Raw genomic sequence first — 21,062 nt, 5'->3', positions numbered from 1 at the left:
GATGGTTCGTCGATGATATTGAGGTATGGCCACTGATGCCACTATGTTCTTTTTGTAGTTTTGAGCGATCTGGGAGTTTTCAAAGGGAGCACTCCTTGAGAGACACATATTATTAAAAAAAAGCATAAAAGGTGTATGTGTCTTGTATTTCAAATAGAGCTAGTTATTAACAAAGTATAAAGTGCATCATTTGCCTTCCAAAAAGGACGAAGATATTTTTTTAAGATCGGTGTCACTTCAATTGAATAAACAACAACGAACAAACTGTTCTCCCCTCACCGTACTGTGCTTAAATAAAAAAGCTTATCGTACATTTTTGTATTCATTTATTATTTCAAACTATTCGATTTATTCCCTTAAAATTCAAGGCATTTAGACATTAGGTATTAGTGAGCTTTGGTCTTCTTATTTGGAAGAAATGACGAAGATTTAATAGCACACTTGTGTTGGCCGTGCAATCCGTGAATTGGCAGACAGCGGCAATCACTAACGATTTCAGTTTTAAATAGAGTATCGGCGATCGATGTTGTGATCTGGCCTAACATTTTCCTTTGATCGGGTTGCTTTAATTTGTCAAAGTTTTGCGTGGCAAATACCCATCCGCCATTATTCAACACAAAATCAATTCCCATATCATTGTCGAACTGCAGTTTCGCTCGCTTTTTATTGTCCTTGCCATCAACAGTGGCCACCAAGCGAGAGTTGAAACCTAATAAAATAGGAAAAAAAATATATTTAGCTTTTGGGTAAAATAAGAAGCTTTTTCCATAAGTTTTAATTGAAATGTCAATGCTTTTTGGTCTACCTTCTAAAATATATAGAATACGAACCAATTAATTTTTCAACCGTCACGCCCTCTAATGTAAGTCCTTTAACAGGTGCAATCAGATGAAGAAGCGCTCCGTCGAATTTTGTAAGACTGCCAGTCAAGTGGGCTCTCACGTATTTCCACTGGAAAAGAGTTTAATACATTAGTTTATTTGCATTATATGAAACTTATAAGTGGATGGATTTAATGATTTTTTATAAAAAGCTTACTACATCTTTGAAATAAGCCTTTATTTCTAATTTAAGCTTTGTTTTTTATATTATCTGTGATCGCAAAACTTGCTTAGGTCTTCTTATAAATGTGTGACTTTTTCAAAACTCCGCGGAAAGCAGTCCACCCTCAGCTTTAAAACCCGATTTACATTTATCAGTAACAAAAATTGAATTTCGTCCGATTATGCCCGTTTCGACTTATATTCCACCGACCAGAAAAAAAGTCTATCTGTGAAACTCTGATAGCAAAAAAATGTGTAAACGGGCAGACAGATAAAAAAAATATATATAAATATTCCGAAAAATATTATAACTTGGCTGTTTTTCAACATTTTTGCATCATTTTTGAGGTTTGGCCATTTTATATTATTTCAGATTTTTGGTTTTAATTTTATGAAAATCAGACGACTATATCTTATAGCTGCCATACTAACGATCGGGAAATTAATAGAAAAAAATTATAACTTCGTTGTTTTTCAACGTATTCTCATCTACTCTGAGATATAGGCTTATTTTTATTTTTAGAATTTTGGTATAAGTTTTATCAAAATCGATGTTGAGATTATGTAAAGCTGGGAATGCAAAACTGTAACTGTCAAGCTGTAAACATGATAAGTATAGGTAAAATTTAATGAAATAATATCTGCAAGGGTACACAAACTTCAGCGTGCCAAAGTTAGCTTCCTTTCTTGTTTTGATTTGCAACCTTCTAGTCAAATTTTAAATACCCTGAAGGGGTGTAAAAACTGAGCTCGAAACATTATGAGTGTAAATGAATTCAATTAAAAAATAAATCTACATACACAATTTAATTTATTTTTAACAATAGCTCACCCAATTTTTATACTCCAAAGAATCGTGACGCACACCAATTATACTTTTAGCAGCGCTGGCACGGAATGGATAATCCAAAGCCAATTGGAATGCTTTTTCATCGGCTTGCGGTACAACACTATTCAACAGCTGCTTCACCAAATTATAAATATCTAAAATTCGCTTTTCTGTAATTATTTGCTCCACACAGTTCTCACAGAAGTTCTTAATGCCATTCAATTTAACGTTAGCTACGTTGCCCTTGTAATTAATTTTTCCATTATCGCTTGTCAGCAAGGCTGGGTACCGTTTGGTTTCATCAAAAACAATTACTCCAATTTGCACATCGGTAAAGCCGCGACTTTTCAGCGATTCTCGCAGATCTGTGATGGCAGGTGCTATCAAATTGTTCAACACCGGTGGAGTTACATTTATGTCAACAACAAACACAATATCTGCCTTATTATTGGGCAATTTAACGGTAAATTCATCGTCTATTTCACGCTGACCCACAGGACCTGTACACTTAATGCAGCGCTTTGGTAATAACACAAATTTGTTAACTTGCTTAACGGCAGATCCATAGGCCAAGGCAAAGACACATGCAGTGGCTTCCTTATCTTTTTCTGCTACTTTTGTCACAGAAATATCACAAGCCAGACGATAAGGCCTAGAATCCACGGTTAGGAAATGCAAAGCCAGTGGCGACTCAATACCAAAAATTTCGCTACAGATTTCTGATCTCGGGACCGTCGGATTAGGCGAGCTTGAAACAATTGAACATTTTCCAACACCGTAATCGTTACCTAAGACAATTGAGTCTGCCGAGATGGTACCATCAACTAACAAAAAATCATCATAGGGCTCTGCATTTCCATTGCCAAGCAGGCCGCGCGTTTTACTTGTGTAAAACCCGTTTACACTGACGTGGCATACCCTCAAATCCGTGGTGCAAACAACATTCACACCATAATCCGAGTGTAGGTGCACAGTGTAGAATCGACGCCAAGCATGTACACCTGATACATGTTGTGGATATTCAACAGCATTTCCATTTAGTTTTAAAGCCAGAGTTTCGGAAACTTCGGCATAGCTACCATCGCGATCAATTAGTGTAATACCTATAAAGTGTAAGAAAGAGTTAATGTTATTGTTTGTTAGGTTTTAATCGTTTTATATATTGTTTTTAACATACATTTATAAATAGCGACAGTTTCAAGAGTACCAAGTCTATATAGCTATGACCAAATAGATGTCGGCTCTGTTAATGTTTTATCAAGTATGTCAATACTTTACAAAAATCACATATTTTGTTTAGTTTACCTTTTCTCAAATTTTCATTAAAAAAAAAATAAAACTAAAATGAATTAAGAATTTGTCATAAAAAAACAAAATAAATCAAAAAGTATAAATTTCAGTAAGTTCCTTAATTTTACGAAAACAAATAAAAAATATATATAGTCTTATATTGGGTCGGAAATGACTTCTCTACTGCGTCGGAAACTTCTGACTAAAATTATAAATTATATACAATTATTAAGTGAACTCTCCACGGCAAATTTAACCAAACGTGCTAAATCAAGAAATGCTGTACCTTGCCTTATATTTCAGAAAAATAAATACATCCTGAAAACTTTAAATTACTTAAGATATGTATAAGCTTTAGATAAAATATATGTATCAAATCAAAGACTTACCCTTAAGTTTTCCATTTGCTAGCTGAGCAATAACTGTGAAATTATTGTCAACACTGTCCTGAGCCAAAATATAACGGCAATTGCCCGGATAAGTGAAATGCTGATTATCGAAACTGAATATATGCGAACCATCAACGATGTGACCTCGTAGTTCAAAGTCATTAAAGAATATCCATGAGTTTAGCCACTCCTTTGTAAATACCGCTTCCCAATTCTCATTTGCTAAATAGTTCCAGGCGCTTAAACGGAATGACAGTAATGATGGTATGACGGCAAAATTATCAACAGAATAGAACAAGGAACTAAACCATGTTTGGAAATCGGAAGCATATGTTGATGACGTAGATGCTGGAACAGTACTCTTGAGCGATATCCATATGGAGCGAATGGCTTTCAGTAAAAGTTCGCTAAGTTCTTCCAATATTTTTTCGTCATTAATTTGCTGCTTTTTAAGCTTTGAACTCAAATAATCATGTAGTTTTTGCAAAAACTCCGTAGTCTCCTGCGTTTGCGGCAAAATACTTAGTTGTTCAAACAAACTGTTCACAAACTCAATGGTTTTTTCGATTAATTTTAGACTGGCAATTTGTTCATTAATTTCTTTTTGAATCGCCTCAAATGTCGGAATATTTGCAGCGTACTTTTTAAGTTCGTCACTCAGCTCTTCGACAGCATGAGACCCAACCTTAATCAATTCTTGAAGAGCATCATTCAATGGCTTTAAGAATTCTGCAATAGCCTTGCTGTAATTTTTCAAAACTGGTCCATATTTTTTTAATGTTTCCAAAATATTTTCTAATGCTTTTTTGTATACTGTGAATATTTCATTACGCAACTGAGTAATTACTTTTGTTGCTGTTAAATAGAATTCTTCCCAGGTTTTTAGAATAGAGTCATTCCACAGAGCTTGTAACTTGTCAAAGATTTCTACCAAAGATTTATGTATTTTTTCATATTCTTCGGTAACAGCTTTTGTCAGTTGGTCAATTCCTCCAGAGAGTTTTTCGAATAGCGTGCGACTGAAAATTAACAATGATTTAGTTTAATATATCATTAATGTAAATATTTAACTTATTTTAATACATGTATAACTCTATGCTTACATTCCATTAATAATCGGTGCAATTGATTCATCCGTTTCGAGCTCTTGAATGAATGCCTTGATAGTTTCATCATATTTAACCTTAAACTTCGTAAAATCGGGATATGAATCTTGTGCCAACTTCACAATTGTTTGGCTTTCTTGTTTAAATAGTTCAAATTTATTCTTGATGTTATGGGAAATATCCTCGGTGTCCTTGTTAACTTCTGATTCGACATTTTCCTAAATAAGAGCAAATAAATATAATAATAAATATAAATAAGTTAGCAAATTTGTATAATAAGTAAAAAACAAGAAAGGAAGCTAACTTCGGTACGCCGAAGTTTGAATACCCTTGCAATTTGCAATTGGATCATTAAGAATCCAGCCATGCTAGTTAAATTAATAGAAAAAAATAGTAGGAAATATATAAGTTGTACATTTATACAAAGCATATAATAATTTGGTTTTAATATTATATTATTAATTTAAATTCTGAAAACACACACAAAACAGAGTTTCATTACATTTTACCTATACTTATTATGTTTAGTTTCACAGTTACAGTTTTACAATCCCAGCTTTACATTTTCTCTTCATCTATCGATCGTTTGTATAGCAGCTATAACATATGGTTGTCCGATTTTCATAAATTTAATATTTGTATAAATTTTATGAAAATCGGACAACTATATGTTATAGCTGCTATACAAACGATCGATAGATCGTAAAAGATCATAAAATTTATACAAATATTAAATTTATGAAAATCGGACGACTATATCTTATAACTGCCATACGAACGATCGGAAAATTAATAGAAAAATGTATAACTTCGTTGGTTTTCAACGTATTTTCATATACTCTGAGATATTTATTTTCAGCTTTTAAATTTATAATATAAATATCAAAACCAATCTGCAAGTTAGCTTCCTTTCATTTTATTTTTCTTAAAATTCTGTTCGTTTCTACATATGTATATAGCAGTAAGTGTATTCAGAGACTGTATACAATGTTTTACACAGATAGCTTTAAAACTGAGGGACTAGCTTGCGTGGAAACGGATAGACGGACAGATGGACAGACGGACATGGCTAGATCGACTTGGCTGTTGATGCTGATCAAGATAAGGTATAAAAAGAAGGAATGGAATCATGTTGATGTTTGGGAAAAGTCTTTTTAGCAAAGCATTGGTGTTTATTCTATAACTCTACTTCCAGTTCTACTTAAGAAAAATATACACTTACCCAAAATTCTTTAACATTTTCCTCGCTTGCCACATAATTAGTTTGCAAAAAGTTTGTAGGATCCAATGCTACACGTCCATTAACCAGTGGCTTTTCTTTGCCGGAAATATCGAATTTTAATTCTTTGCCCAATTTTATTTCCGCATAGCTATTGATCAGATCCGGTCGTTTGAAGGATAGCTTGGCAAATGTGGGTTGGACTTCGGCAGTAATTTCTACAGGCTTCTTATTAAGAATTTGCAATTTTGAATTCAGTTTTGCAGAACGTTTTTGTTTGTTAAAGTCTCCAACGAATTGAATAATTTGGTTGTTCGATTCACTGAACGAAATCTCCATTTTTTCTTTATTTAAAAATGAGGTTGCCTTCAAGCTGTTTTTGCCAGTATTTAGATCGAGGTTAAGCTTTAACTCTTGAGCTTCAGTGTCGACGACAGCGTTACTTATAACTTGATATTGGAATTTAAGTCCCGATGACCTAATGTTCGATGTTGTTGAAAAATTGATACCATTTTTCGAACGTACATTGTGTAATTCGTTGGTTGCAATCACCTTTTGTTCCGGCAAACGGAATACATCGAATACAATTTCTGAATTTGATATTTGCTGTTCAAGATTACCATCAAAGCGTCCTGAAATGCTCAAAGAACGAATAGTTGAATGTTCCATTTTGATAACGCCTTGAACATTGAGTGCAACGCGCTCTTTTCCCGATATATCGATAATGGCCGATAAACGAGCTACATCATCGGGCCGCTTTAGTTTATCGGTAAAGAAAGCAACTGATTGCTCGTAATGACCGAAGACATTGCCGTTTTTGGGTATTTTTTGAACGGATTCCAATACTAACTGTCGTTTTGGTAAAGTTAACATCAAAATAGATGACGAAGGTTGTACATTGGCAGTAAATTGGTACTTTACGTTGTTTCCCGACACTATGAAGCTATCCAGGTGATATTGATATTTTAGACCTTGACGCGTATTTTGGGACTTGAATTCAAATTCATAGGGGTAGCCCAGTTCACGAAGATCAATTAAGATCAATGTAGAATGCTGAATACCATCTAATTTGATGTCATTGATGCTTACGAGAGACTGAATTTGGATATTTGTGCACTGTTTCTTTTCTTCACAAATAGAGAATTTTGTGTTAAACTCCTTATTTGTAATTTTTATAATGGAAACACCATTTTTTGTGCCAAAATTTCCATTTAAGGTATACGAAAAACCAACTTCTTTATCGGTGTTTATGTCATAATGTTGTCGCGTCAATTTGAAATTGCCAGATTGTGTTTTACCCTGATATTGGACTTGACCTTGACCATCTATTATTGATTTATTAAGCTCTTTCTTCAACGAATAGGTGGTTGTACCCAAAAATATGACATTGCTTGCATTCTTAATTTGTACTTTAAGGTTTTTACCTTGAGCCCGTGCTTCAAGTTCATAATTATCGAGTTTTAATTTCTTGGAGTTCCAGCTTCCAATGATATAAAAATCATCAATGTTGGTGTAAGAAGCTTCGCCATTAAGCTTAAGGTCCAATTCGACGAGGTTATCGATTTCCAAGATTATTTTGGCCTTACGTTCGCCTAAAATCTCCACAATGCTAGTAAAAACCATGGGTTTTTCTTTTTGTAAGTTAAGTAGTGCCTCAAGACCCTTTTTATGAGCTGAGCGATATAATTTTGTATCCAAACTATACGAATTTTCTGCTTGTTTCACTACAGATTTTACCAACAGTGTAGAATCGTCAAGGGATTTTTCGCTCTTGATATTCACTTCTAAATCCTTGGCATTTTCGTAACTAGTATCGAGTTTAAAAGCTAAATCCGTTTTATTAAAACCATAGGTAATGGAACCTTCCGTTTTTAGGTATTTCTCTCCACATTGTCCATTAAATAAATAGTTTTGATGACCAGTAACTACTTCACCAATGTTATCTTTTTTTTCAGTATCCTTTTGGTATTTACCATTGAACTTCAATGGCGATTTCATTTTATTTGTTTGAGCGTCAAATTCGTATATTCCAGATTTTGAAGTACCCTTCCATAATGTGTTTATTCGTGCGTATTGTCCTTGGCCATTTTTGGCGTCGACAAACAATACAACATCATAAGACCCAACGTTCACACTGTCTTGTGTTGAAGCCAACAACAGCTTGCCATTACTCCTAATGTTGAAGAACTTAAAATTTGATTTTGGAATGTTTAAGTTTGCTTCAAGCTCATAGGATTTCTGATTATTATTATTAAAATTACCATTTAAAGTGAATGCTGCGGAGTCACCATATTTAGTGGACAAAACTACGGAGGCGCTTTGAGGACTGAAATCGTTCAGGACAAGTGTCACATCAATGGGCTCATTTATGGGTTTACCCTGAGCATTCAGTTTGAATTCCAAATTCTTTGCACTTTCACCTTTGGGTTGCAGTTTAATTTGATAGCTTAACTCAGATTTTTGATCATCTACATCAGTAAATATTAAATTAGTGTTTACTAAGAACTCTTTGGTCTTTGGACTCCAGCGATCAAGTTTTCCCTTTATGGTCAAAGAACGTTTACCCCCCGATGACGTATCACTAATTTTGCCGTCGATATTGCCTTGGGTAATACCAGTTTTAGCGATTGTAGACACTTTCCTGTTGACACTACCATCGATAATGCGTCCCGAAGGTGTAGTTAACGTAAAACTACCTTGAATTTCTCCATTTTCACGGTTTTCACCTTTAACGCTGCCATTTGCTTCAAAACTTAGCTTCTTTTCATTGGCTTCAGCTATATTTTTGGTCGTAAACTTGCTCTTATCAATTGTATTCTCAGATTTAACGTGTAGTTTCTTTTCGCCATCCAATGTAATAGTGGTATCGATATCATATTTAGGATTTAAAATGTGGAATTTCGAATCAACTTCAAGTTTATGTTTGGGTTCCGTTTTCTGAGTCTCAAAACTGGCTAAGAGCTCTCCCTTTCCATTCTTCGCTACTCGAAAATCTCCCTTTGCAATTAATAGATTCTTAACTATTAAATTAAGCTTAACACTTGCGACTTTATCTTGAGGATGCTGGGATTCTCCGTTTAGCTTAACAATTTCTATAGAATCTCTGTTAGCTCTAAATTCCGCGCTGGTCTTATCTGGTGTTCCATTAGCCTTTAGAATCCATTGCGAAGGCTTATCATTGTTACTTAATTGAAAGTTGCCCTGAATATCAATGTGGATGTCCTGGGGGGTAAAACGTTGACCCAGGTCACCTTTGAGGGAAAGGGAAGTGCCCCAACTTGTGGTTACCACGTTCTCTATAATATAGACATTGTTGTTCAAATCCCTCTTCGATAATACATCGATCGAATGTTTGTTTAGTGTGGCTTTAGCTTCCAATGCATAATCCTGGGGGGTTCTTTGATTGCTCTTGTATTTTAAATTGAGGGATCCAATTTTCTGCTCACGTAATATTTCTGCATTAATATCAAAGTTATGAGAGTCAAATGTTGACTTTATCTTTATACCACCAACTTGTTTGTTTTTATTTTTAGCTTCTAAACTTGACGTCACTTTTCCGGATCTTAAAGGATTGGTAGTGCTGTCATCCTTTTCCACACTAACATCAGTATCACTAGTAATGGACCAAGTAGCAGCTCTACCCAACATTTTTAGACCATAAGACTGATCAGCTGTTGTTAATTGTACGGAGCTACCATAAACATTTTCCGGTGATCTTTCATCGTTGATAAAGAACCCTGCGCCATAAAGTCCATTTTCAAATTTCACATTACCTTTAACCAAGTAGGACTCCTTTTCGGAAGAAATGTGTAGCTCAGAAGCTAATGTGTTTGGACCAATATCTGACCAACCATTCACTATGACACGATCATCCAATCCATTGGATATGCGGAAGTTTTCAAAGGTATATCTCTGTTGTTTCTCATTAGCCTTCTGAACAGTAATTTTACCATCAGCTCGATAACCATTTATAGAATTTTTAATTCCTCCACTATTATCTTGAATCTCTATTATGGGTTTATACTCATTGCCATTCTTACTAAGGCCAATTTTACTTTTTTTAATTGCCTTATCTTGTTCATATTGACCGTATACTACTAATTCTTTGTTATCATTGTTTATTCCACCTTCAATCGCAAAATGAAACTGAGTATTATCTAAAGATAGTCTAGTATACGTTCGGGGTTTCATTCCAAGTTCGAAAATGACACTTGTATCATGTGAAACTTTAGATCCGGGAGTTGAATAATCCAATTTCCATTTTTGGGTTCCATCAGAAGTTGTATGTAGGCCATAAAAGGATAACTTACGTTCTGCAATCAAAGTAATTCCAAAAGTGAAAGGTTTTGAAAGATGAAATTGATCTAAGATGGCGAGATCTTTTCCTTGACTTCCTCCTTGAATATCATTTAAACTTGTGGAGCTCTCAATGCAGAAGTTTAAACCTATAATTTCCAATTGATTTAAGCATAGTTCATTCGATTGGGCTGGTAAGTTCTTTGTTTTCTTGGAACTTTTAAGAGCTATGCCCTTAGTGGGCTTATCTTGTTCGGAAACAAAGAGCTCAGTATCAATTTTTATATTAATCAAGTCCAATTTTTCGCGTGGTAACTCAAAGTCTATCTTAAAACCTTCGCCATCGTTGATAAGAGCTACGGTAACATCATTACCAGTGGCTGTATGTCCAGTTGATACCACCCGAAGTCCTGTAGAGAGCACTTGAGCATTAAAGCCAACCTGAAGATTAACATTAACATCTACGCTCGGAACAAGCTTTAAACGGTATTTGGCTCTCTGCCAATTTTGTTCTATAATTGCACCGATATCCAAATTAATTTCTAGATCAATCTTGGTTGCCGCAAAACCTTGAGCTTGTAACTCCAAAGGTACACCAATACTTGTTGGATATATTAGTTCCGAGTCCAGGAAAAGATTGTTGAAAACTAGTTCTTTTTCAAAGGAGGTCAATTCCTTTTTGGCTTTTTCAAAAGAGTCCGAAAAGTGCTTAATAATATCATCCAAAGTCGTAGGCACATTGTCTCCAAGGCTTAAAAATGCTAACTCAGAGCCAAAGAGCTTCAGGGATAGATCCAAGTTTAAGTCTTGAATGTTCTTATTTCCATAGGTTTTATATTTTTTTGAAGTCTTTGAAGCTTCATCCACAATAGAACGTCTAGCTCGACCTCCAGCTCCTGGTGCTCCATTGCTTCCCACTTCTATTAACTTTACCAGTTCATCAAAATCCTTATTAAGCAGTCCCTTGGGTCCCAAATAGTATTCCAATACTTTCTCCAAGTTCTCTTGCCTCACACTCGCTTCGAAGACATTAAAATTGGTGCCAAATATCTCAGTTGTAATATTAATTCTTGAGGATCTTGGCAAGAAACCATGTTGCGAATAAATCAGAGAGTAATCAGAGCTTGCTCCTAATCCTAAAGTCTCCAGACTATATGATATTTCATTATTAAAACTATAACGACGGTAATTTTTTGGGAATTGTTTTGTATTACGGATATTACCTAAGTAATATCGTTGTTGTTCGCGCTTAGAGTCTGTTGAGTCACGTATGGCTTTCAAATTTGAGGCTATAAATCCACCAACTTGATTAACTTTCTCTGTATTTAAAATCTCCGATATTTGATTGGCAATGTCCCCATTGGGGCACGATATCAAAGCCAAATAGGCTTCTATACGTAACTCTGAGTCCTCATTGGTATCTTTAAGTAAGTTTAAGGACTTGGCTTGAAGGCCTTCATCACAATGTATGGAGGAGAATGCCTGCAAAGCAGCAATACGAATGCGATTGGAACGTCCTACAGAGGCGCATTCTTTTAAAGCATTGGCACCTGAGCTCTTCGCATTGCCACCTAAGCTTTTAGCATTGCCAAACCCTTTCAAGATATAAACAATACGCTCTTCATCCTTTTTCGTATTGGGCTTGCAATGTTTTAGGCCATCAGAAAACTTTTTCACTATTGCCTCGATTTCGGGAGCATTTTCGCAATCATTTCTCGTACAAAATTTAGAAATCAAACTACCAACGGAAAGGTACAGCTCTTTTGGGGCTAATGGTGACAGTTGAGCAGCAGCATGAGTAAGAGTTTCTTTATCCACCAAATCAACGATATTTAGGGATAAGATAGCCAGGATCTTCTCTTTATCATCAAACTTTGGGAGTTGCTTGAGAATAACTCTTGCCGATTCCGTCGTGCTGGTACGGAACAAACCATCTAAATAAACTTTTCGTGCCAAAACCTTGTTAGGATGTGGAAAAGTACCAAGCTCCAATAAAGAATCGCTATCCGATTGCCTTAGAAGTCGAATAAACTCGACAAATTTCTTGGCACTGTCTTTCTTAACATATTCACCAGTAGACTCCACTATTTCAGATAAAACAGTCTTTAAGGCATTTATATTCTTTGAAGAATAAGTTTCCGGTTTTTGAAAGATGGCGCTACGAACAGCGGTTCCTGTTTGAGGTGCGTCAGCCTTTGTACCTCCAGGATTTTTCAGTTTAATCACTGTGATCACTTTGGCACTAATATCAGAGTTACCTTTGGTGGCTCCCGAAAATTTATAGGTTTCCGTGAGTTGGACATTATCTATAAGACCATCTATGATGTTAGATTCTTTAATATAGTTTGATTGTAAGATTAAACTGGAAGTTAAGCCTGCTTTCTCATTGATTTTACCAGAAATTAAGGCACTATTTAACTGTTCCCGATGCGAACAACTATTCAAGTTACGAACTTTAGTTATGGTATCAATATTACCATTTTTGGCTACTGAGGTATGTGTGGGACAATGCCCGAAAACATCAGTTTCCTGCTGGCTCTCGATTCCTGTTTGCAGTAAAGATATAATACCTCTCTTGATATTCAAAGAGTAATCCAAATCATTGTGTTCAGAGCATATTTGCGGTTCAAGAAGACCACTATTCAGGGTAAAGAACACAGGCTTAGCTATATTATTCAGTATCTTCTTTTCTACCGATTCCTTAGTGTTTGTTACTTTTACTGATCCTAGTTGTAAGGTATACCCACAATTTCCTTTAGAAAAGATTTTTGCAGATCCAGATACTTTAAGACTTGTATCATCAGCTTCGCTAACTATACCCGAACTCAATCCAATAGTTAAAATACTGTCAAAGGCATAATCATACACGTTGCCAGGTTGATATTTCAAAAGTCCGTTGTCAGCTAAAAGGGAGGAACGCAAACAGTGGTAAAAGGAAATTTTGCTGTATTTATTAAAACTTACTTTTTAAACATCCAATATTGCAAGCTCCATCTGAAATTTAAAAACGAAAAACAAATACATAACAAACAATTTAAAAGATGTAAAATATAAATTTATCTTGTTATCTGTCCCAATTTTGTCAAATTTGATCATTTATAATATCATATTCTTATTCTTTAAAAATTTATTTATTCCTAATAAGCAATATGTCTGTTGGTCTGTTTTATACTTTTATCTCTTTTTTTTAAACAATTTTTCGCATTCCTACAGAGGAGGAGGTGATACAAATCTGGCATACTTGCAACTAAACGCATACAGTAAACTCAACGCAGTCGAATTGAATTGAGTTGATGTTGTTTTCGTTAAAGGGAATGGACGGATTATAAGCTTAATAGGGTCTTCCCACACACCCTCAAAGCGCATCCACCGCCCATACGGTTTTGCCGTTCCGAATTTTCTCAAATGGACCGCGGTTAGAACGCATTAAAATATAACCACGGCTTGTTTGGCGATAGTTAGGCGATAGTTTTTCGGTGCAACTCTGATTTCTTCTTCTTAACAGTGAAAACTTGACCAACACTACGAAAATGTAAACAAACTTGGCGAGGAAGATATGAAATATGGAATTTAAAATGTGGCGCCAAAGCTACAAGCATGCCCAAAATAGTTGTTCGCGTTGTTATACCCTTGCAGGGTATTATAATTTCAGTCAGAAGTTTGCAACGCAGTGAAGGAGACCTTTCTGACCCTATAAAGTATATATATTCTTGATCAGCATCAACAGCCAAGTCGATCTAGCCATGTCCGTCTGTCCATCTGTCCGTCTATCCGTTTCTACGCAAACTAGTCCCTCAGTTTTAAAGCTATCTGAATAAAACTTTGCATATAGTCTTCTATATGCTCTCACTGCTATATATGTCGGAACGGGCCGGATCGGACGACTATATCATATAGCTGCCATAGGAACAGTCGGGAAATTAATAGGAAAAAAAATATAGCTTCGTTGTTATATTATATATATAAATTTCATAAAAATCGGGCAACTATATCATATAGCTGCCATAGAAGCGATCGGTAAATGTATAAAATATGTAAAGCTGGAAATGTAAAACTGTAACTGTCAAACTGTAAACATAATAAGTATAGGTAAAATGTAATGAAACTCTGTTTTGTGAGTGTTTTCAGCATTTAAATCTATAATATAAAAATCAAAACCAATCTGCAAGGGTATACAAACTTCGGCGTGCCGAAGTTAGCTTCCTTTCTTGTTTATATTACTTTTTCTAATAACTTGTTAAGCTCTATCGAACATCCGATGGACAATGGAGAAACATTTCAGTAATATATAATAATTGTAGGAATATATAATAATTTTCATAGAAAGTGCTGTAGGGTCCTCTTGCCCACACCCTTTAGATACGGTCAACACTCTTATAAAAACTCGAATTAATTAACCAGAATCATGACCCGATAAATAAAACATTTAATGAAAAAAATCGTTTGAAATCGACTAATTATCTTTTTATAATTTAAAGGATTCATTTGTAAAAATATATAATATATTGTATATGAAACACTTACCGGCGTAGGCAGCTGCTGTAATTAATAAATCCAGTAAAATCGCAGTTACAATATTATTGTACCGCATCCTGGCCATCATGCTAGACCCCTTGGGGATTGCGTACGGCTAACGGAGAAGCACAATTCTAGTAATTTTTGTAAGATTTAATAAATCAAATGTGGTAAATATTTTACCTTAAATCACTACTAATCTCTGTTTCACTTTATTTATTTAGTTGTTAAACTGAAAGCCGGTGCCGAACGCGTCAAATACGAACTCGATTCCGGATCCAATGCCCGCTGACTTCGAATTAAGTCAGATTACGTGAAAAACACACTTTAAATACCTCGAATTTATTAATTTACTCGCAGAGAGAGCTTCGTACATAGAGTATTTATATATAAGCGCTGCAATAAGGGTCAAAAACTTAGCGTCACATATTTTTTAGATGAGGGAAGCCTATATTTTATATATATAATATATAATATATAATATATAATATATAATATATAATATATAATATATAATATATAATATATAATATATAATATATAATATATAATATATAATATATAATATATAATATATAATATATAATATATAATATATAATATATAATATATAATATATAATATATAATATATAATATATAATATATAATATATAATATATAATATATAATATATAATATATAATATATAATATATAATATATAATATATAATATATAATATATAATATATAATATATAATATATAATATATAATATATAATATATAATATATAATATATAATATATAATATATAATAAATAAAATAAAATTTTATAATAAATTTCGTGTTCAAACACAAAAGGAACAGTAAAAGGCATTAATACATTTTTTTTGGTATTTGATATTACCGATATTTTAAGAATAAATGCAATATTTCAATATTCGTTTTTATTTAAAATTTTTTATATCACATTTGAATATATGTGAGATTTTACATTGTAATTATAATTAATTGTATTATAATTACACAATAATGGTATTGTACAAAATTATACAAAATGTAAAAATATTTGAATATGTTGTAATAAAAATAAGTTATAATTTTTTCATTTAATTAATTAAGAAGAACCAAAATAATATCTTACAATTTCGGGTGCTATTATTTTCACCGCAACTGTGTATAACATATATCTTCTCATGTACATTTATATACATATATATAACAAGCGCCTCTTTTAACATGCCTCATAAATTGATTTCTTTATCTCTAAATGGCTATAGCTCTGAAGTCGAGTATTATCTGTAAATATATACTTAGGACTCTCGACTCTATCGACCTCAGCTTTGTTGCCTTTTAGTTACATTCACTCCAGATCTGAAGTACATTTGTACATTTCTTATTAATATTCATAGCATTACATTAATATATTTATTATACCCTTGCAAAACGTTATATGGTTCTAGTCAAAAATTTGCAGCATCTACAACCGAGTCGATATACCATGTCCGTCTCTCCGTTTTTATTCAAATAGGTGTCCCAGTTGTACAGCCATATAAATGAAACTCGGTTTCAGCTATTATATTGAAATATTAACATTTTTAGCTTAATTTAATTTAAATTTAATTTTTTGGTCCTTTAAAAAGTCCAGAGAAAAAGTACTTTAAAATGCTCGTCAAGATTTATCCTTTCAATGTTGCATTGATTTCGGTTATAACTCTAATACATATGTTATTCTTTTAACTGCACATTCACATTATTCTTATTTACTTTTACTGAGACAAAAATGGAAAGTAAAATTTATATAATATAAAAAAGACAATTCAACAAAAAGTTCCAGACCTTTTCAATATACCAATTGCCACTTTAAGCTTCATTAGTTAGTCTTAAATCCTATAATATATTTATAATACTTTATAAATATTAATATATTAAATATGCAAATTATTAAAAACTAAGAGTTGGCCATAAATAATAATCAAATATGAATTAAGTCACCACTCTTCTCTCTTAGTTAGTAACATTCTTTTGAACTGTAATTTTTTCTGTCAGTCGCATCGTTTTGGTGCTGCTTATCGAGCGGATTTTGCTTTGAAGCCACTTTTAATTAGAGATTAAAGTTTCTTATCAGGGGTTTAACTGCAATTCATGTACGTACTAAAGCATATTCGTAAACGTTTACCAAATATTAAGTATGTTCAGAGGAATGCTATTTATTGTATGAGTTACTATTATTCGTAAAAAAATAAAACATTCATAGGCTTATATTCATTTCATTTCAGAATTTAATGCTCATTAACCATCAAATAAATATTAAAAAAAATACAAATTAGTATTAATTCGGTACGCTGCTTTAAAAATTGTCTTGAAATACAAGTTTGCATCGCAGTGGAGGAGGAGTCGTTTCTGGATCAGCATCTACAGCCATGTCCGTCTGTCCGTCCGGCAGTTTATTTCTAACCAAACTTGCATTTCTGTTTTGAAGCTATCAGAATAAAACTTTGCAGATTGTCTTGTTTCTATTCTCACCAGTATAAATACATGTGTATGTATGTACATACAAACATACATAAACATAAGTTGAGTTTCGGGTTAAATTTTGTAAAAATCGAACGACTATATCATATAGCTGCCATAGAAATGATCGGTATATGTAGATAAAAATTTAAAGCTGTGAATGTAAAACTGTAACTGTAACACAGTAAATATAATATGTAATGTACATTTATGTATGTAGGGTAGTTAATGAAAGTGACATTACTTTGTTTTGGATGGTATTATAAGTTTTATAGCTACATATGTATGTATCTGAATGAAATTTTTCATATATTCTTCTGACTATCTAAATCAAAATATTATGTATATGCTATATATAAATATACAACATTTATATCAGAGCTCGCAGGGTTGAGTCCCGATTCCCAAAAAAGTGTCAACATTCAGGTTACGTAACCGGTTAGTTGCAAAAACTCTCAACGAGACCGCTGCCATGGGCCCTTTTTCTATTCTCTCTCGGTTGAAGCGGAGAGAGCGGGTTCGTCGTCTGAAGTGTGACCGGTCTCTTCGCGGAAAGTTCTCGCTGTTAATTTGCACATTTCGCGTAGAGTCAGTTGATTGTTTGCACAATTTCTTCAATTTTGACAACAAACATTTAAAAATGTAAATGATTTAATGATTAAATTAAATTAAATTAAATGATTAAAATAAATAACAAATGAAACAAAAAGAAAAAAACATTTAACACAAACTTGAGCTTATTTCTTTATTAATTTGTGTTTAAATTGTTTGTAGAATATATTTTTAATTTCTCGTACGCATGAACTCAAACGAGTGCATAATCCCTCTCCCTCTCTCTCAGGCACTCTATTCGACTCAGAAGCAAGCGAGTAGTTTCTATGCCGCTTCGTTTCCCGAAAGCTTTGTCTTTGCGATCTCCCGTTGCAGTTAACCGGAATCGCAATCAAAGCAAAGAAGCGAGAACATCTGCGAGAGAGACCCTTTTCAGACTAGTTGGTTGTTCTCTCTCCGAAAGAATTTGATTGATCTGATTTATATACACATTTCCTGTTATTTGTCCTATTAATTTTACCAGAATGGATCGATTCCAATTGCGAACTACAAGAGTATCAAAATTTCGTCATGCCGAAGCTAGCTTCCTTCCTTGTTATATTTATATTATATTAGTGTTTTTTATTATTAAGTGTTTTTTTCTAATATTTATCTTTTATAGATCACCTGTTAGTTCTGGATCGATTCTTAATTATCCAAATTGAAAAATGAACTCTCTTTTCACACAGCACCATCCGATGGCAGATGATCGAACAGCTATGGCTCATCCAAAACAAAGATGGTTGAAGTGATTTCAGCGGGGTTAAAAGGAATTGGTATGCAGTTGTCTCTAAATTAATAATAAGAAATAATATTTTGGAAACAATAAGCAATTGCCCCAAGTGTAGTATAGTGGTAAAGGCTCTTAAATAGGGTTAAAGTTAACGTATTTTTTAAATGGTGCAATTCGGGATATACTTGTAGCTTTGGCGCCATCGATATTTCAATTGTTCCCGGCCTTCTTTGTTTCCGTTTTCGTACACTGAAAAAAAATCTTTTTTAATTACAGAAAAGAGTGAATACTACTTTTGTCTCATTTTCTCTTACACGAAAATTAAAATCATAGTGTCATCTCGCTAAAAAAAAATTTTTTTTTTTACCAAACTCGAGATTAAATCAAGAATGCTAGGGATTAAATTATGACTCTTTTGAATCTTGAATTAGGATACAAAAATACTTCAATAAAGAACAAAAATTTTAAAAGACCAAAAAATGCTTGCTCTACTTTCGTAACGGAATGATCATGTATTTATGTAGCATAAAATGCATTGTGCAGTACTGCAAATGCGGTGGTGGACGAAATACATTTAATAACCAAACTGGCTATTCCTCCGCCAAAGCAGTCACGTCGAACTTCCTTTTTAAAGAGGACGACGTTGTGCAATGTTATCAGTGCCAATCGTTCAATCACACATTAAGGCGATATTTACAGCGACCTTGGAGTCTCTAAATGGCTGAAAATATCGAATAGTCGCTGAAATCCTTATAGTACTAAAAATTTCTTCGTTTTCGTTTTGGGCGAAAACGAACCGTATTCGTTTTTAGCTGCTCCGGTTTTCGAAAAATTTTTGCTAAAGGAATGTTTCGTTTTCTCATCGTTTCTTATTGCTCAAGCAGCTAACTTGTGTTTTTGGTAATAAGCAAACAACGTAAAGTACTGCCTATTATGTTTACAATTGCCCTTTTTCTAAGCCAGAAAAAGTCAAAAAATGCTAGAGTTAAGCAAATTTAGGCATCTAAGATGCAGCCACACTTTTCAAAGCTTTAATTCCGGTTGTCTCAAATAATTATTTGGTTAATTTTGACCATTTAAGTAATCAAATTAAATAGCATTATTTATAAACAACCATTTTGGCGCTCCTATAAAGTTATTAATGTATTCGTTTATATTTTATAAGTATTTTTAACTGGCTGTTTCGTTCCACCGACAATATAACAACCTTGGCGATAACTTTTTGCGGTGAACTTATCGACCTATCGCCAAAATGAGAAAACTGGTTGAACACGGAAAAAATTTTGTTGTCAAATCTGAGGTGGGGTCAGGAATACATTTTTTATAAAATAAATACCTGCCAGAATGATCTTGTGGTGGTGTGGAATAAACATCAATAGACCACTGAGTAAACTATTTTTTTCCCCTTAGTAAATAAGATCTGATTTCATATAAAAAAAGGTATTTACTTTTCATTCCACCAGAAAAAAGGTGCCCGTTTTTCAAATCCAAAAAATCTTTCGTTTTCGATTACCGGAGCAACAATTCTCGTTTTCAAAAACGAAAAAATCTTGCCGTTTTCGGTTACATTTGTGTGGAACAGTTGAGATTTTTCACAAATGTGAAAGTCGTGTTTCCACAGAGCTTTGCATCTGCATTCGCATCCGATTACAGCTGATTGATCAGCAGTGCCTCTTCTTAAACAAAAACAAAGATGGCTAAAGGTACCGATGTGTGAGTAAAATGAATAGTATATCAACTAGAGATGTCAAACTACCAGTGGTACTATCGATAGTACCGATGGTTTGGATTCAGCTTCCACTATCGGTAGTTTGAAAACAATCGCGGTAGTATCGCCTCTATATATATTTTTTTTTTTTTTTTTGTTCCAGCGACGTCAACCGAGTCGGAAAGAATGTTTTCGAAGGCAGGAGAAATAATTTCCGATCGTAGATCCAATTTGAAACCAAAAATAGTTGATAAACTGTTGTTTATAAACAAAAATTGGTGGATATCTGACTGTTAAACGTTAACTCTGATCTCATACATTATTTTTGAATAGTGCAAGGACCGCTTTAATATTATTTCTTTTTTAAGATATAAAATATGAATCTTTTGTTATTTTTTTAGTTTTGATATTATTAAGCTTGAAACCAAACAATGAAATACAGGAAGAAAAATATATATATCACAAGAAATTAAAACTGTCCGACTATTTATATATATTTTAAGACTTTTACTATATTATATCTTTACTCTTAAAAATCTCTTTCAAATTAATAAGGTATACCCTCAACTTTTTTGAGTATTTTATTAGTGGAATATCCCCTTTTTAAAGAAATTTTTTAATGTCGGTACTATCGCGATAGTATCGATAGTTTGCAAAAAAAAACTACCGATGGTGCGATTACCGGTAGTTTGACATCTCTAATATCAACTGTTAATGCTTTTTAACAACAGCAAAACCACCGATGCGGCAGATTTTATGCGCACTAATACTGTCTTCCCACACAGCACATTTGCTCTTTGTTAGAGAAAAATCATTAGAAAAACTAACATTCCTTGTCATTTAATTC

At 33.5% G+C, this 21,062-nt stretch overlaps 1 protein-coding gene across 2 annotated transcripts; it reads right to left on the bottom strand.

The window, feature by feature from the left end:
* Nucleotides 1-309: 309 nt before the first annotated feature.
* Nucleotides 310-14,991, bottom strand: apolpp (retinoid- and fatty-acid binding glycoprotein apolipophorin). 2 transcript variants are annotated; one of them, XM_017167764.3, is made up of 9 exons: nt 14,871-14,991; nt 14,697-14,802; nt 13,137-13,166; nt 5,880-13,075; nt 4,655-4,875; nt 3,552-4,570; nt 1,876-2,975; nt 831-951; nt 310-709 (listed from the first exon to the last, which is right to left on the bottom strand). In XM_017167764.3, the coding sequence occupies exons 2-9, from the start codon at nt 14,773-14,775 to the stop codon at nt 387-389; spliced, it is 10,089 nt and encodes a 3,362-aa protein (XP_017023253.2). In that variant the 5' UTR covers nt 14,776-14,802; nt 14,871-14,991; the 3' UTR covers nt 310-386. The 2 variants fall into 2 exon arrangements, with proteins under 2 accessions (XP_017023253.2, XP_070143845.1); XM_070287744.1 differs by having other exon boundaries at nt 14,697-14,968.
* Nucleotides 14,992-21,062: the final 6,071 nt, after the last annotated feature.

The sequence above is a fragment of the Drosophila kikkawai genome, chromosome 4, assembly GCF_030179895.1.
Source record: "Drosophila kikkawai strain 14028-0561.14 chromosome 4, DkikHiC1v2, whole genome shotgun sequence".
In the NCBI taxonomy this organism is placed as follows: Eukaryota; Metazoa; Arthropoda; class Insecta; order Diptera; family Drosophilidae; genus Drosophila; species Drosophila kikkawai.
This window is presented reverse-complemented; position numbering and strand designations above follow the sequence as displayed.